The 16,999-nt window shown below is 52.0% G+C and overlaps 1 protein-coding gene across 1 annotated transcript; it reads right to left on the bottom strand.

Annotated features, from left to right (window-relative positions):
• Nucleotides 1-2,036: 2,036 nt before the first annotated feature.
• Nucleotides 2,037-11,107, bottom strand: rbm4.3 (RNA binding motif protein 4.3). The gene is made up of 4 exons (XM_015338897.2): nucleotides 11,011-11,107; nucleotides 5,412-5,837; nucleotides 3,964-4,719; nucleotides 2,037-3,035 (listed from the first exon to the last, which is right to left on the bottom strand). The coding sequence occupies exons 2-3, from the start codon at nucleotides 5,821-5,823 to the stop codon at nucleotides 3,995-3,997; spliced, it is 1,137 nt and encodes a 378-aa protein (XP_015194383.2). The 5' UTR covers nucleotides 5,824-5,837; nucleotides 11,011-11,107; the 3' UTR covers nucleotides 2,037-3,035; nucleotides 3,964-3,994.
• Between the last annotated feature and the right edge of the window lie 5,892 nt (nucleotides 11,108-16,999).

Genomic DNA, 16,999 nt, shown 5'->3' with positions numbered 1-16,999 from the left:
ATAGCACCTTTCTGGACCCCCCACTTAGAGCTCTTTCCAGGTCTTGGGGATCCTCTCCACCCCCAGCAGTGTGCAGCCCCACCTGGGTGAGGCGCCAGTCCGCTCCCCACACCCCAGCTCTCAGTGGGGAGGAGAGCAGGGTAATGAAGCCAATTGATAGATGGGGATTATCTGGAGGCCCATTATTAGGATTGATAAAGGCCGATGGGAAATTTGGCCAGGACGCCGGGGTAACACCCCTACTCTTTTTGAGAAACGCCCTGGGGTTTTTAATGACCACAGAGAGTCAGGACCTCGGTTTTACGTCTCATCCGAAGGACAGCGCCTGTTTACAGTCACTATACTGGGGCATTAGGACCCACACAGACTGCAGGGTCACTGCCCTCAATTTACTCCTTAAATGTGAACTTTGTGACATGATTCACACCTCACACCTGAAGAAGGCTCCACAGCCGAAATGCCGCGATTTTTCTCTCTTCTCTTTTCAGCCTGGAATAAACCTACTGCTTGTTCCTTAGCAGCTGACGCAGCTCCCCACCTGAACCCCTTTGTTTAGACACCTGACGTTTTTCTCGTTTGTTGAGTCGGCGGCCTGGCGCGGGCAGATGGGAGAGACTCCTCTGAAAGAGAGGAGGGAATCCTGCAGTTTTCCACACTCTTAACAAGCCGCGAGACAAGTCTCAAGACTGCTTCCGCTGGATCACCTCACTTAAAAAAGAGGGGCACAGGCCATGAAGGCAGCTAATCTGTTTGCTTTCTTTACCAGATCCGGCGAAGAAGAAGAAAAAGCAGGGGTAGAATGATCCCAATCCATCCGGAACCGCATGGAATCAACATCCTGGTTCAACGCAAGTTTTGGTTTGCCCACGCTACAGGCTTCTGTTTTGCAAGGAGATTCAAAATGGTGCACACCCAAGAGACCTTCGTTACAACCAGCAGGGGGGGGCAGCAAAAGACAATCGTGGCCTTGGGTTCCAGATGGGCTCTGGCTGCGATACGCAGATGAGTGCTCTTTTGTGCGCTCTCAGAGAGGAGCCGTCTTGGACGCATCCAAGTGTCGATGAGGCTTGGAAGCGTTCTTCGGAAAACCCCTCTCGAGATTGGACCTCTCGCCGACGGAAGATGCCTCAATTCCCCTTCGGACCGACACGGATTCAGGGGATGAACGGCAATGCGCTGCCTTCACACAGAAATCCTGATGGGCTAGCCCCATCCCAGCATGCAGCCTGCATGCTGAAACCTCCTGCAAACGGCACAGGAGTCAATCTTACCTGAGTGGCGCCTCCCCTCCCAACACTTCCGGTTGAACTGGGGGAGACCCGCGCCTACAGATCCGCTCAACTTACCTCCAGTTTTGCCGGCTGTCGGAGACGCGGGGTGGGCTCAGGTGATGACGTGCGAAGGGAAATTCACTCCAGGAGGGGACCCCCACGCATGGGGCGGTAGCCCGAGATCGAGCCTAGCGACCTTCGTCCCCGTCTTCCATGATTCCAGCTCAGAAGCGCTCCAGGCTTTGCAGCGTTCGGTGCCTCGGAGATAAGTTTGGTTTGGGTTTTTTTTCGGGCCATGCAAACAGGGAGGAGAAAATCGATCTTTTTAATAGATTAGCCCTCCCCACCCCCGCCCCCCCCACGTGTGACGACGGGCATTTTTTTTTTTAAACAGCTCGTCGGAGGCGTCGCTGGGATGTGCTGCCAAGTCGGGGCGAGCACGAGTTTGCGTCATTGGAGGATGGAGTCATTAAGCAATTTAAGAGAAATCAAGGGACTGACAGCGACGCAGCTCAGTGCGGGACAAAGAGGGGATTCATGATGACGGGAGACGCTAAAATTCACTTTTCTCGGCACGCCGCAGGCTGCGCTGAAATAAACCTGCCAATATTTGAAAATGAGAAAAATCGCCCCTTTTCTTTTCGGATTTGAACACCGAGACAGCCAGCGTCTTGAGCTCCTCCGCACTCGCTCAACTGTTTCAGGCGGGGGGGGGGGTCGAAAGACAGAAGGGAAATTAAGTCAGGCGCACGCAACCGCAGCCGGTTTCGTTTTAAATCCATTTTTATTAAAAACTGAAAACGTTAAAGCCAAAAAAAAAAGCAAAACAACCCCAAACGATCCAGTTCAGAAAACGATGCTTCCCGAGTGACTGGTTGTTTTCTCGACTTTGCAAAACCCCGTGAATTCAGAGCTACATCGGGCACTTTTGGACAAATGCAACGCCTTTTTTCGCGCTGAAAACTGTGTGTCGCCGTCTTATCGAATCGCACCGGCTTTGAAGAACTGAAAGGCCTGCTTATCTGCTGGGCCGAAGGCGATCAGATCTTTGGTTGACTCTCTCAGGGCGTTTAAGCGACTCCTTACAATAAAAAAAAAATGACAATTTCGCAACAGGTAGGTAAAAAAAACAACACATTTCTTGCACCAAAGGTATAAAACTAGACTTGTCAAACCCGAGGTTTGATTCCATTTGAAAGTTAATTAACTGGGTCAACATTGTGCTGAATTTGACACTGATTTTAGATCTTTCGTTGGAGAAGAGGCATCCCTTAAATTATTAGATTTGATATTGACGCCCGCTCAACATGTTGCACAGGGCTGTTGCTTTAACCAATTAAGTAAAGTGGGTAAAAACTAGAACTGAGATTTGACATGCCCGGTTTCAACCAGGAGTGGGACAAGTTTTACATGAAGCTCAGCGAACTGCCCTGACCTCTGAGCAGAGCACCGGCCGGCCGGCTCAGGAGCTCTCGACTTAAAAAGGAATGAACACAAGAGAGAGAGAGAGAGAGAGGATGAGGGCAGAATTAACGTCTACCATGTTCGCGAGAAGCCAACGGGAACGAGAGTTTTTAAATATACATTAAAAAAAAAACCCCAAAAAAACATCTTTAAGGACGAGCAGGCGGGTGCCACTATCCTTCCCGTTCCGAGCCGCAGGAGAACGGAAAAAACAAAAGAGCGGTCCGCCTCAACACAAGGGGGCGATAGTGCGTCGCGTGTGCATCAGGGAACGACGATCTCGGCGCGGTAAATATAAACCTGAAACGAGAGCAGATCAAATTCAAATCAACCGGGGTTTTGCTGCCGTTGTTGTTGTTTTTTTTGTGTGGTAGATGTTGCCAAGACAGTGCGCGTCTTCGACAAAGAAAAAAAGCGCGGTGTTTTTTTTTGTTGTTGACATTGAACAATTTAAATTGGATTCGTTTTGGAAATTGAACCATGGCACGACGATGATTCGACTCAAGGAAGCCACGCGGGGGGGGGTTATTTTAAGTCGAGCTTCTTTGCGTTTGGCCACCAGACGTCGGCAAAGAGATGCCGCACTTACACGGCGCAAAAAAAAATAAAAGAGCCCATATTGTAAATTCAGATCTGGAATAAAGCGAGACCTGTTGAGTGAAGTGTAATGAACGCTTTCGTCCCCCAAGGAAAAGGCCACTGGTGCAACCTCAGAGCAGGACTCCCCGCCGTTTTATAAGGCCCGGAGCAAGAAGTTTAAAACCATCCCATTAAGAAAACTTGCTTTTTTTGGATTCGGTTAATACACTTTAAGATTTAGACCTTATATTTTAAAAAAACTGACTATTAATTAAGCAATTAATTCTGAGGGGTGACGAGGTTTTAAAAGGCAGGCACTGTAGTTCGGCCTGTGTTTAAATATTTACAACTAGGCGTCTTTGGGCCTCCACAGGCCGATGAAGACTTTCGGGTGCCCTGACACCTTGCAGGGCTTTTTTCCCCAGAGCTCTGCCAAAGCCCGACCTACGGCGATCTCTGCGATGGCTCGCTCACAAAGGCACCTGATTGCTTTCTCCAGGGACGTAGCTTTTGGAGAGGCATGACTTGGCTTTGCTGGCACACGCGATCGGCAGCGAACCCCCACCCCCCTCTCGCCCACAATCCCCCCCCCCCCCCAACCCAACCCCACACCCGCCCGGACCCAGCCCGGGCGTGGACCTCTTCTCACCTTGTCTGGACGCGTGTGTGCGCGCGTGTGGTTAGTAAGCGTAGCGTGGCGGTGGGGGCGGGGGCGGCGCCCGGTCTGCGTAGGGGTCCCTGGCTCTGGGCAGGCCGTACGCGGGGTTCCTGGGCACCGACGACGACACCGGGGAGAGGCGGGAGCGCTCGTACGCGTAGCCGTTCCCCGCGGGGGCCGCCGAGGCCGGGCCCGGCCGCCGGAGGGGGCTGCGGTCCCGCGGGTAGTACGAGGAGCCCGAGCCCGGGCCCCCGGAGTTGGGGGGAGGCGGCGGCGGTGGAGGGAGCGGGCGGCGCTCGTAGAGACCTGGGGCGGAGGAGGGCAAGCGCTCCCTCATTATGGCCGAGGAAGCAGGAGGGGGCGGAGGTGGGGGGATGGAGCCTAGGCGCCGCTCCTCGTAAGAGGTGATGCCGTAAGGGCGGGCCCGGTACTTTTCGTAGTAGTCCACCACCCCGTACCGCTCTCGCTCGTAGGCCGAGGCGCGGTCTGGGTAGGGCACCCTTCTCGGGGGAGGGGGTGGAGGAGGAGGAGGAGGAGGTGGGGGCGGAGGGTACGTGTGGCCGTAGGAAGCAGGCGGGTGATTGAATCGGCCTCCGTAGAAGCCAGACGGGCCAGGGTCAGGCCTTTGGTCGGGCCATTTGGGGCCCCAGAACCCTGGCCTCCCTGGCGGCCCCTGCTGGTACTGTCCATCTTCCTCCTCCCCAGTTCGCTGGCGACTCGTAGAGATTTGCACGTGAATCCGTTTGCCTTTAAAAGAAACAGGAGTCAATGCCGGGCGCCCACTGAACCCCCCCGACCACTTCTGATCTTTCAAGAAACCCGTATTCTTAAGCTTGGACACGCCCAATTCGTTTCAACGCAAAATCCTTCGCCCTGGTGGCGTCCCCTAGCTGACAGAGTTAAGCTAACAGGTTTGGACAAGACCTCTGCGAGCACGCGGCTAACCCATCCGCGCGGGAAACGCGAGCAGGAAAATTCAGACCGCCGAACTTAGTTAACATCGATTGCCCGCTCTCCAGCCCCTTTGCGAGATTGACCAGCGTGCCGCTCCAAACCAAACCGTCACGTTTTCCAGCTCGGCGTTCCTTCGCCACCTCTCTAAGAAACCAGTGTCTTCAAAGAACCGTCAGCTCACCTGCTGACATGGATCAACGCACCCGGCAACATTCACACTGACTTCAGTGCGGGCCAAAAAGAGCTCATACCTCTTAACCAGGCACCTGCAGCGAATGATCCCAGCTACCTCTCCACCAAGGGGAGTTCATGGCTCCCAACTGCCTTTGTTCCATTATATCTCTACATGGGTAGACAATACCACCACTGGTTCTGGTCCCTTAGGCAACGGCTATGACCGTACGGCATCCAGCATCACGGTCGGCTCTCGCCAGGCACGCCTAAGCCCAAGACAGACAACAGAGGATGACGCGCCCGCGCCCTACCCAGGAAGTCGATGTTGTCCAGCGCCTTGATGGCGTCCGTGGCCTCCTCGGAGTTGGCCATGTGCACGAAGGCGTAGTTCTTCACCACGTCGCACTCGGTGACCGTGCCGTACTCCTCGAAGAGGGCGCGCAGCTCCTGGCTGGTGCAGGCCTTGTCGATGTTGGCCACGTGCAGCTTGGTGGGGCCCTGGTTCTTGCCGTGGCTGGCCTCCACGTTGATGGGCAGGCCGTGCAGCTTGTAGAGGTGCAGGCTGCGGATGGCCTTGGTGGCGGCCTTGCGGTCCTCCATGTGCACGAAGGCGTAGTTCTTGATGATGGCGCACTCCGTGACCGTGCCATACTGGGAGAACAGGGCCTGGAGCTCGTCCGTCGTCGCCTCCGAGGGCAGGTTCCCCACGAAGACCTTCACCATCTTTCAGTGCCTCGCTACACAAAAGGAGAGAGCAAATTTGCACAAGTGAGCACCACTCGTGCCCCCCCCCCAAGACATTCCCTCCTCCTCCACCTCCACGGCCGGCACTTTCACTCACAAGCTAGGAAAAGCTTTCGGCAGGTGACGTACCTGCGGTTCTTCCTGCGAAGACCGTCAGTTTTACAGTCTTTGGATGTTGCAAAGAGGCGATAAAGAAGGTACAGCGCCAACAGAACGTGCACACGGCCTTTCCAAAGTCACGCATTTGGCGGCCCAAAACCGAGACACAGTCAACCCGAACGTATCTGACCTTTACGTACGCGGCGCGACACACAACCTCCAAGCGCCGGGCAGACGCGTTAACGTTCTGAAAATCAATTAAAAATGAAAATCCCCTTTGACTTGAGTCACAGCCCCCACTTCAGTTTGGAAAGGTGTGTCGGTTTGGCCATGTTGGGGCCGTTCCTCTAAGACCTTTTCATGCATGGTCACATTGTGGGGAGATTATTGATGAACTGCAACTCCCAAGGCAATCCACGGATTATCGATTGGACTGAGGCCAGGGCTCCCACTGGGCCCCTCGGAGACATTTAATAATAATAATAATAATAATAATAATTGCTTACACTTATATAGCACTTTTCCGGACACTCCACTCAAAGTGCTTTACAGGTAATGGGGATCCCCTCCAGCACCACCAATGTGCAGCCCCACCTGGATGATGCGACGGCAGCCATAGTGCGCCAGTCCGCTCCCCACACCCCAGCTCTCAGTGGGGAGGAGAGCAGAGTAATGAAGCCAATTGATCGATGGGGATTATTAGGAGGCCCATTATTAGGATTGATAAAGGCCGATGGGAAATTTGGCCAGGACGCCGGGGTACACCCCTACTCTTCTCGAGAGACGCCCTGGGATTTTTAATGACCACAGAGAGTCAGGACCTCGGTTTTACGTCTCATCCGAAGGACGGCACCTGTTTACAGTCTAGTGTCCCCCGTCACTACACTGGGGCATCAGGACCCACACAGACCGCAGGGTGAGCGCCCCCTGCTGGCCCCACTAACACCTCTTCCAGCAGCAACCTTAATTTTTCCCAGGAGGTACTGACCAGGCTCACACCTGCTTAGATCCAGTGGGCTGCCAGTTGTGAGTTGCAGGGTGATATGGCTGCTAGCTATTTACCTTGCTATTCTCCCACTGCTGTGTGCTTGGGGTAATTGTCATGCTAAAAGGTGAACGGCCTTCCCTGTTTCTTTGCAAAGGGCAACAGCATTTCTGCCCAGGCCCCTGCTACAGAGAACCAAACCTGTTCTCCATACGGCTTCAGAATCCCCGGCGCTCACTAGTCCCTGCACTGTATTGAGGTGTACAAGCGAATAAGTGCAGGTTGTGCAGCAGACATTTCACCGCAGAAATGTTCCAGCGTGATCCGGAGGCAGAGTTAACCAGTGAGTAGTATTTGCCAGTGAAACCATCTGGGAGAGGAGAGCAGTATTTCTACTGGATTAGAAGAGCTGGACTCACAAGCCTGCTTGTTTACAGTGTCACAGGGCCACTCCACCTCACCGGAAGTCCTGCTGCCTCGTTCTGAGTCCCAGAACATGGCGCTGAGCAGACCTGGAAATTTCCTCTAGTTTGTGATATGAATTGGAGGTTTTACACGCCACTGTGTCCATTTGACTTTCACTGTGGTCTGAAATACGCTCATCAATACCGGTTCTTTCTCACCCTGAAACCTAAAATGTGTCACAGCTCCCCTTTAATAATCGTCTGGACCGTACTCCAAGGGCCTTAGAGATCTTTTTGTACCCATCCCCTGCTCCGTGCCTTTCCACATCTTTATCCCAGAGGGATGATCACTCCTCCTTGGCCATAGCTGAGTCTTCACATTGAGATGCATTACCCAGCAGAGGAGACCTCGAGGAACAGCGGATTTTATTCCGAAATCATTCCGAATCACTCCAGTTGACCACAGGGGTGTGGAGGGGATTAAGTTGTTGTGTGATTTGGAAGCAAACAGGATACACCAGAGATCATTTCCCATTGCTAATAACTAAGGGTTGTGTACACTTATTCAACTCGTTTTTTCTCATCTTTCCATTTAGAATGTCTGAACATTTGTCTTTCACTTGGAGGTTGTGTGTTACAATGTATTAACAAATTCTGATTTACTGTGTCTTGGTTTCAAGCTGTTAGGCAACATCATATGGTACTTTGGAAGTCTGTAGACTTTCTGTAAGCACTGCATTTACCTCGCCAAATGGCTAACTCTTTTTGCTGGGGCTGTCAAACGCAAAGAAGGCCATCGAAATGATCTAAATTACGTTGCCCAGTATACTTTAATGCAAAAGAAGTGCAGTAGACAGTACACCCAGTGCTCTTCGGACAGACTACCAATATTCAGACATCAGGGCAAAACGAGAAAACAAACCAGAGCAATCCTAGATCCAGATATAGTTACACGGACAGTTTTTTTTGGCGTGACAGCAAAACCGAGGCTCGAGCTGGTACCCCCCTGGTTCAGACTGATACTGCAGCAAAAAACATCAGGTTAAAAAAGAAATAAACATCAGAGTAACAACTATGTGGAGCTGCGTCCTTTAGATTTCTCAGATATAAAACACTGGCATGAAACGTCTCTCAACTGAATGAAAGAATAAGCCGAAACCCATTTAACTGGCGGCAGTTTAGGGGCAAAACGGTTTCAATCACACCCTCCTGATCACTGCTTTGGAGCGTGAGGTATTTCTGATCAGCAGGGGGGGCCTGGGGAAATGCCCGAAAATCAATGTGGGGGTGTTTCTACGCCAATGTGGACATACATTTATACACACACCTGGGTCTGCTAGAGCAATCCGAGTCAAGTACAGGGAGTGGCCAAAAAAATGGAAACACCCGAGCAGACGTGGGACACCAAGCATACTGAAAGCAAAGGCTTCCACAGAGGCGTGGCTCTTATGTTAAGCAAATGACATCCCTGCATGCTTCGAGGCCTGTATTAGACTGCTGGACAGGCCAGGTCATAATGGCTGCAAGAGGATTCAGTGTCTTGTAAAGAGGGCTGATTCTTGGGGAGTGTTGGGCACGAGTTTCAGAGGCCAAAACGTCTCTGTGTGCAGATGTTTCACCAGGTGTCCAAGACAATTGCTTACACTTCTATAGCGCCTTTCTGGACCCTCCACTCAAAGTGCTTCCCAGGTCATGGGGGATCCCCTCCACCACCACCACCAGTGTGCAGCCCCACCTGGAGGAGGCGCCAGTCCACTCCCCACACAGCAGCTCTCAGTGGGGAGGAGAGCAGAGTGATAGCCAAATTCCCCCCCTGGCCTTTACCCATCATGGCCTCCTAATAACCCCCCTCTCTGAACTGGCTCCATCACTCTGCTCTCCTCCCCACTGAGAGCTGGTGGGTGGGGAGCGGACTGGCGCCTCATCCAGGTGGGGGTGCACACTGGTGGGGGTGGAGGGGATCCCCCATGACCTGGAAAGCACTTTGAGAGTGGATGGTCCAGAAAAGCGCTATATTAAGTGTAAGGATTATTATTATTCTGGAATGATGCCCGAGAGAGTTTCATACCGAGCAATTCTCCTCCTCCAGACGCTGGTACTCCGTGCCCCAGCGTGTACAAGCCCCACTGGCCCAGTGCTTTCTTAAAAGTGGCCTGCCACTGGTGTTTCCACCTGTTTGACCACTACCTGGATTGTGCGGAAATATCCCGCAAGGGGTTCGAACCCACAAGCCGCACGGTTTTATCCGATATAACTGGAAAAAACAGTGCAGAGAGCGAGCAGCCTTTAGGCGAAAGCCTAAAAACAAGATTTTACTTCGTACAACACTTAACGCTGTCGTCCCAGCTCCGCGCTGCCTAATGAATCGTTAAGGCCCGCTGTCTGTGAGGAAGAATGTTCCCTTCATCCAATTCAGCGCCAGAGTCTCTCCCAGCAAGCAATGGGCACATACCCTGGACAGGACATGCCAATCCGTCACAGAGAGACAGGAGACACAAACACACACTCTCGCGCGCGCCAGGAACGCTTTCCCTAGAAGCCAATTAACTCACCAGCATGTCTCTGGACTGCGGGTGGAAACCCACACGAACATGGGGGAGAACATGCAAACTCCACCCAGACAGCACCCCAGACCCAGAACTGAACCCAGGGCCCCCAAAGCGCTATGGGGCTTGCAGCAAGGCGGCGGAAGTTGTTTTAGGTGACTCCTGCCTCCAAGCCTTCGGGTGGTCAGACTCCATGCCTCGAAGCATGCAGAGCTGCCCCCAACTCTCTCCCTGGTTTCACTTTCCGATCTCGGCGAACGAGGAAATGAGGCAAAGGGCGGCCGATCCAGGTTCGCAATCCTCCCGGGAGCGTCAATAGTAGCCACCGACGAGCCCACCCGCCCCGACCTCGATGTCTTTCCAATCGATCCAACATCGATCCCGCCGGCCGTCGGGCTGCGCGAAGCAGCGATTAAGCGCACTTCCGCGTTTCAACCGGATACAAACTCGAATCACCAAACAGCTTCAGGGTGCGCATAAATCCAAATCCGACACAACAAAAAACCCAACTCGGACAAGGTAAAACCGTGCCATTTTGTACCGATCGCTTCGTATACAGCGCCAAACTTCTGCGCTTCTCCCCCGAAAAGTTCAGCCGGAAAGTATACCAACTACTCAACCCGAGAGCCTCGCCTGGAAAACACCACCGAAAGCAAAAACGAAACTCGGGTTTCAAAGTTAAAAGAAAAAAAACAGGTATTATGCCATTTTATTCACTTCAGATCTGATCGCCGAAACTCCCCAAAATGACACGAACATCGCATCCATAAACGACGGCCTGGTCAGGACTAAATTAACGAAACCCCGTCTAGAAAGCGATAATATCAAGCTACGTTGTCTCCAATTATTTAAAAATTGAAATTCCTCCATTAAACTTACCACAGCAGTCGTGGGAGCACTTCATTAAGTATACTAAGTAATTAAAACGCAGTCTAAAGTTCACAGCCCACAGTGCGTAGTTTCAACATTTTCAATTGTAATACGGTAAACGGCTACTTCCCCCCGAAGAAAAAACAACAGGAAAACACTCTCATCACTGCGTCCCCTTTTCAGAATCCACAGAATAAACCAAAGCTCTGAAAACCATGTTTTAGCGGAAAAAAAGAAGCGCCAAACTAATCGGTTGATTTACCTTCAGTTCACGCACCTCAGCAACCAAACCCCTGTAAAAAAAAAAATGGCCTCTCTTCCCCCTTCGCTAATTCGCGCTTCCCACCCCGCCCTCCAGCTGCCCGCGTTCGCAGCCTCCGATTGGATCAGCGACGTGCCTGTCAAAAGCCACGCCCCGATCACGGGGCCAGAGGAAACGGAAGTCGAAGTGCTATTGGCCCGCCTGGACGCTCGTCCCGACGCCTCTCGATGTCATTGGGCAGCGGCGGCGGCCGCGTAACGGAAGAGCTCGGTGAGCCGGGCCAATCGGAGACGACGAAAATACCGGCGAGCGGGTCCTCCAGGTACTGTGTCGCTAAGCAACCGTCTGTTGACGAGGCGTCCGCGGAATGCGCCCCGTCCGCTTTCATTAAAAAAAATACTCGTACAAGTGCTCAAGAAAACGTACGGCAATTACTTTTTTAAGGCGCCTATAAAATAATAATAATGTCCCTTTTTAACCTAAATTTTAGTTTAACAGCTTCACTAACGCGTATCTGATAAACTGACCTAATTCTCACCCTGAAATCGAAACTGATGTGGTCGGTACGTTATTAATGTACCACTTGCTGACTCGCATTTGTGGGTTAATTACCAACTTCTAAGAAAAAAGAGAGCGTACAGACTGTAAATATTGGCTTCTTCGTATTTCAGATAATTGTTTCATATAGATAATATTTGAAATCCCTCGTATTCCCTAGAGCACACAGTGAAAAGAGTTAACTGTGAGGACAGTGAAGTCCAATTTTAGTTTCTATACTGTCGAAATGTGTTAGAAATCAATACGTTTTACCTTTGTAAATTTGTGTTTCGTGGACAAAAAAAGGTTTTCACCTATATTGTATATTTATCCATCCTCTGGCCTGCTCTCGAGAGAGAGCTTGGAAGTTTGATCCTATTTTTTTGTTTGTTTATTGTTGGAGTCCCGAAACAAGCTGCCCAGCCACGTTGTTGAAATCTGGGTTTCTTCGAGAAACAGCCCGGTCAGATTCTCCAGTCAGGAGACGAGGCGCTTCTTTACACAAAGGGGGGGTGGGGGGATGGAGCAAGCCGCCCAGCCCCGTGGCTGAAGACGATAACTCTGGTTTCTCTCAAGACACAGCTGGATGAGATCCTCCCGTCAGGAAAGGAGGCCCCTCTTTACACCAAGAGCGGTAGGAGTGTGGGACAAGCTGTACCGGCCATATTGCTGACGCCGATTTGCTGGCTTCCTTTGAGAAACAGGTGGATGAGATCTTTAGATCAATTAGCCGCTGATGATCAAATGACCCAGATGGGGCCCCTTTCGCTTATAAATGTGTAAAAGTAACATGTATTCCTCACAAAAACGAGGAGCTCTTAGAGTTTGGTTGCCCTGGGAAATGTCCTTTAAGAGGTGAAGAGTCAGGGAAGTCATTCACATAAGTACACCTGAGGTGTCGCATCCGGGCTGGGAACGATGCTGCCTGGGGCTGTCGTGGGTAACCATAGCATTCCCATGAGCACTTGCGGTCGGTCAATCCTACCAACCCTCCCCCATCAGCCAATGGACCGTCTAATTAATCACCACAGTGAAGCCCCAAGACCACTCTTCCCTCGAATTTCTAATTGTCTGTGCGCCCCAAAATTTCAAGGACTGCAAATTTCTTCCCCAGTGACAAAAACCTCGTGCGCCCTACATTGAGCGTATGTCAGATTGCGAACCTGAAATTAATTTGTTTTTGTTAATATAGCCATCCTCATAGAAGCATAGAGATCCAAAAGATCAGGAACAGCGATTCCACGAGTCCAGTCATAGAGACCGAGTGTCCGAGCGGGCAGGAGCAGGGAGGTATGAGACTACGAGAGCATCAATATCGATGATTGAGTAGCAAGAATAATACACACAGCCAAGGTGGACCTCTCGCATCCAGAGCATCATTCAATTGACGACCGTGTTCATTTTATTATCAGCATCTTTTGGGGGGAATTGAATTTGTGGGGCGCATTCAATTTCCTGTGTGCGCACACGTGCTCGGCTTAGAGGGAACTAGCCCAAGACCGCGGTGATCGAGTGTCTCTGACATTGGGTTGCCCTGAATAACGCACTTCCCTGCCTGCGTCAGGAGGTTGGCGTTGCGAGATCCCAGATCTCCTAGCCGTTGCATTGCTTTGAGCCTCCTGATGCTGCTCGCTAGCAGCGCTGTACTGAGCGTCTTTTCCTGTCCTGTCAGCTGTCCCACAGCCAGGCTGTCCTCCCTTCCTTGAATCCCCAGGCTTCCAGTCAGCCTCGCTGATCCCAACTTTTCCAGTCCAGTCAGCCTCACCGATCCCAACTTTTCCAGTCACGTCAGCCTCACTGATCCCAGCTTTTTCCAGTCCAGTCCATCCGGTCAGCCTCACTGATCCCAGCTTTTCCAGTCCAGTCCATCCAGTCAGCCTCACTGCTCCCAGCTTTTCCAGTCCACTCTACCCAGTCAGCCGCAATGATCCCAGCTTTTCCAGTCTAGTCTGTCCAGTCAGCCTCACTGATCCCAGCCTTTTCAGTCCAGTCTGTCCAGTCGGCCTCACTAATCCCAGTTTATTCCAGTCCAGTCTGTCCAGTCAGCCTCACTAATCCCAGCATTTCCAGTCCAGACTGTCCAGTCAATGTGTGGCATAAACTTGGTTTGATGGCTGCTGCTTGAAGAGGTGTTAGTGGGGCCAGCAGGGGGTCCTAATGTGTGGGTGTGGGTCCTAATGCCCCAGTATAGTGGTGGGGACACTATACTATAAAAAGGCGCCGTCCTTCGGATGAGACGTAAAACTGAGGTCCTTTGCTCTGTGGTCCTGTGTCTGTGCTCATTAAAAATCCCAGGGTGTTTCTCGAGAAGAGTAGGGGTGTTACCCCGGTGTCCTGGCCAAATTTCCCCCCTGGCCTTTACCCATCATGGCCTCCTAATAACCCCCCTCTCTGAAATGGCTCCATCACTCTGCTCTCCTCCCCACTGAGAGCAGGGGTGTGGGGAGCGGACTGGCGCCTCATCCAGGTGGGGGTACACACTGCTGGTGTTGGAGGGGATCCCCATGACCTGTAAATTGGAGTGGAGGGTCCAGAAAAGTGCTATATAAGTGTAAGCCATTATTATTATTATAATATCTACAGTATGTCCACCTTAAATCAGCCGGTTGTGAAGACCTGTAGCTGGAGCCTGTGAGACGCGATCAGTCTCCTGCGACAAGACAATAAGTTATACTGTAATAAGTCAGTTGGTTCAGTCCAGATCACGAACGGCCAGAGAAGCTGGCCATTGACTGAGCCGTGACTGAGCACACAAGCTGCACAGATGATCAAAACGGAGGTGTGTTTGAACAGTGACCCCCAAAAAAGCCGACCGGACTTCTGGTGACGTCACCAGCATCTGGGGTGGCATTCCCTGCTATGAATATAAGGTTTGCTCAGGCCCCAGGGGTTATGGTATAGTGGCACAGTGGCTAGGATTGCTGCCGCCTCCCCATGTTGGGGCCCTGGGTTCAATTCTGGACCTGGGGTGCGGTCTGTGTGGAGTTTGCATGTTCTCCCCGCGCAAGTTGGGGCCGCTGTGAGTCTGCGTGACGTCCAAGATGTTTATGGGTTGTTTCTTAAGGTCTTCCACAGATCCAAAGCATTCAGTTCATCAAAGACACAGTCGCCTGCAGAGAAAACCTTGGATCCTGGTAAGAATGATTTTTTTTTTAACGACAAAATAAATCAAATCATTTGATTACGATCACATGGGTGGCACAGGGGGTCACCGTTGCTGTCTTGCAGCTCTGGAGCCCTGGGTGCAATTCTGGACCGGGGGTGCTGTCTGGGTGGAGTTTGCATGTTCTCCCCCGCCCCCCCATGTTTGTGTGGGTTTCCTGCAGCTGCTCCGGATTCCTCCCACAGTCCAAAGAGACGCTGGTGGGTTAACCGGACTTCTGGGAAAACTGGTGTGAGTGTCTGTGTGTGCCCTGCGATGGACTGGCGTCCCATCCAGGGTGTACCCTGCCTCAAGCCCGTTGCTTGGTGGGATAGACTCCCCTGCGACCCTGAATCGGATTAAACGATCAGAAAATGGATGAATGGATGATAAGGCCCGAGAAAGCTTCAAAACCACAGAGTGGTTATTTTGTCTTTCTGGTTATTCCCATCAACAAACATTCTTGAAGGACCGCTCATGTACAGAACGAATGCTTTGGCTGCCTGCGTACACAGTAGATTCGTGCTTCCCAAACGGAGACGTGTCCTAGTCAAGGCATAAATGCCGCGCCTTCAGTCTGATGGCTCAGACAGGGGCAGTAAATTAAACGAGCCTGTTTGCTGCCCGCGCCGAGCCCCTTGCGAATCAATTATTGACTAATAATGACCTTTGGATCTGCACAGTTGGAAGCTGGCATGCTGGAAAATACACTTGACCTCGCTACACTGTCACCCCATGCCAAGTTTGTGCATTGCCTTCATCACTTCAGTCTGTTCATCTTCGAATAGAATCCAACCCATACTTACTGGGAAGCGCATATGTGCATCAATGATCATCCTGTGCATTCCCGTACCTGTGTAAATCCTTTATATTCACCACAATTGACCAACTCCAAACCCTGTGTTGGCGATTTCTGGAAAGCGCTTACTGATAAGCTACAGGGAATGGAAACACAAACAACAGAGGACAAACACCAAGCTTGCCCTGGGAGTTAAGCAGGGATTAAGGCCTGGCACACATTCTCCAGCGCGTGTCAACAGAGGACAAATGGGTTTTGTCCGAAAACGACTTATAACTTATTTCACATGAAAAGCTGATTCAGTCCTGTGGTCCTTTTTTTTAATGTAGTCCATCCAAGCTATACACAGGCCAGCATGGTGGTTGGTATTGCGGTGCTGGGGTCCTGGGATCAATTCCTGGGGGGTGCTGTCTGTGTGGAGTTTGCATGTTCTCTCTGTGTGTTTCCTCGGGGTGCTCTGGTATCACTTTGTCTGACGTCTCAGAAATCGGTCCTGCATTGAAGCAGCTTTCTGTTTTACCCGCACAGAAGCGTACAGGGCACACGGACTGTGCAATGAAACAGTTCCGTCACGTGAAGCAACACGTAACATGTGTTTGTAATGTCCTCATCTCCTGGTTTACTGGCTAGCCGCCATGTCACCCTGCAACTTGCAATTGGCAGCCCACTGAAGCTCAGCAGGTGAGAGAGCCTCACCAGCTCTTTCCAGGTCATGGGGATCCCCTCCACCCCCAGCAGTGTGTACCCCCACCTGGATGAGGCGCCAGTCCGCTCCCCACACACCAGCTCTCAGTGGGGAGGAGAGCAGAGTGATGGAGCCAGTTCAGAGAGGGGGGTTATTAGGAGGCCATGATGGGTAAAGGCCAGAGGGGAAATTTGGCCAGGACACCGGGGTAACACCCCTACTCTTCTCGAGAAACACCCTGGGATTTTTAATGACCACAGAGAGGCAGGACCTCGGTTTGACGTCTCATCCGAAGGACGGCGCCTGTTTACAGTCTAGTGTCCCCCGTCACTATACTGGGGCATCAGGAGTCTCCCCCTCCAGGTACTGGCCAGGCTCCCACCTGCTGAGTCTCCAGTGGGGGCTGCCAGTGGGGAGCTGCAGGGTGATATGGCTGCTGGCATATCGCTCTGAGCTATCTGTCGTTCGCGCTTCAACGCCTCACACCTTTAAAGACGGGTCTCGCTGCGTCCTGCCTCACAAATGACATGTCGGAGGTCCAACTCCCCTGAACTTTGGCTTCCCTATCGATTGATCGCTCGACGCGGCATCTGGCACGACAGCCCGGCTTTTACGGGCAGGGGTTCAGCCAGCGGTTGCAGTCTATTCTGCAAGTCAGCGTGTTTTTTTTATTTTTGAGGGAGGGGGGTAGCGTAGTGTCCCGCACGGTTGATTCTGCAAGGGCATCCCGAAAAGTTAAGAGAGAGAAAACCACACGTCTCACACCGGGGCCAATGAGCGGGGAGCCTGCCGGCTCACCCTACTGTTGCAGGAAGAGCTCCGGCCC

Source organism: Lepisosteus oculatus, chromosome 18, assembly GCF_040954835.1.
Source record: "Lepisosteus oculatus isolate fLepOcu1 chromosome 18, fLepOcu1.hap2, whole genome shotgun sequence".
In the NCBI taxonomy this organism is placed as follows: domain Eukaryota; kingdom Metazoa; phylum Chordata; class Actinopteri; order Semionotiformes; family Lepisosteidae; genus Lepisosteus; species Lepisosteus oculatus.
The sequence above is the reverse complement of the archived record's forward strand: the minus strand, read 5'-3'. Positions and strand labels throughout refer to the sequence as shown.

What these genes read in the sequence shown, in the direction of transcription:
- rbm4.3 (XM_015338897.2), bottom strand. Translation starts at nt 5,823, where the DNA reads ATGGTGAAGGTCTTCGTGGGGAACCTGCCCTCGGAGGCGACGACGGAC. An exon ending in GGACAACATCGACTTCCTGG is followed by an intron (nt 4,720 to 5,411) that starts GTAGGGCGCGGG and finishes TTTCTTTTAAAG; the next exon opens with GCAAACGGATTCACGTGCAA.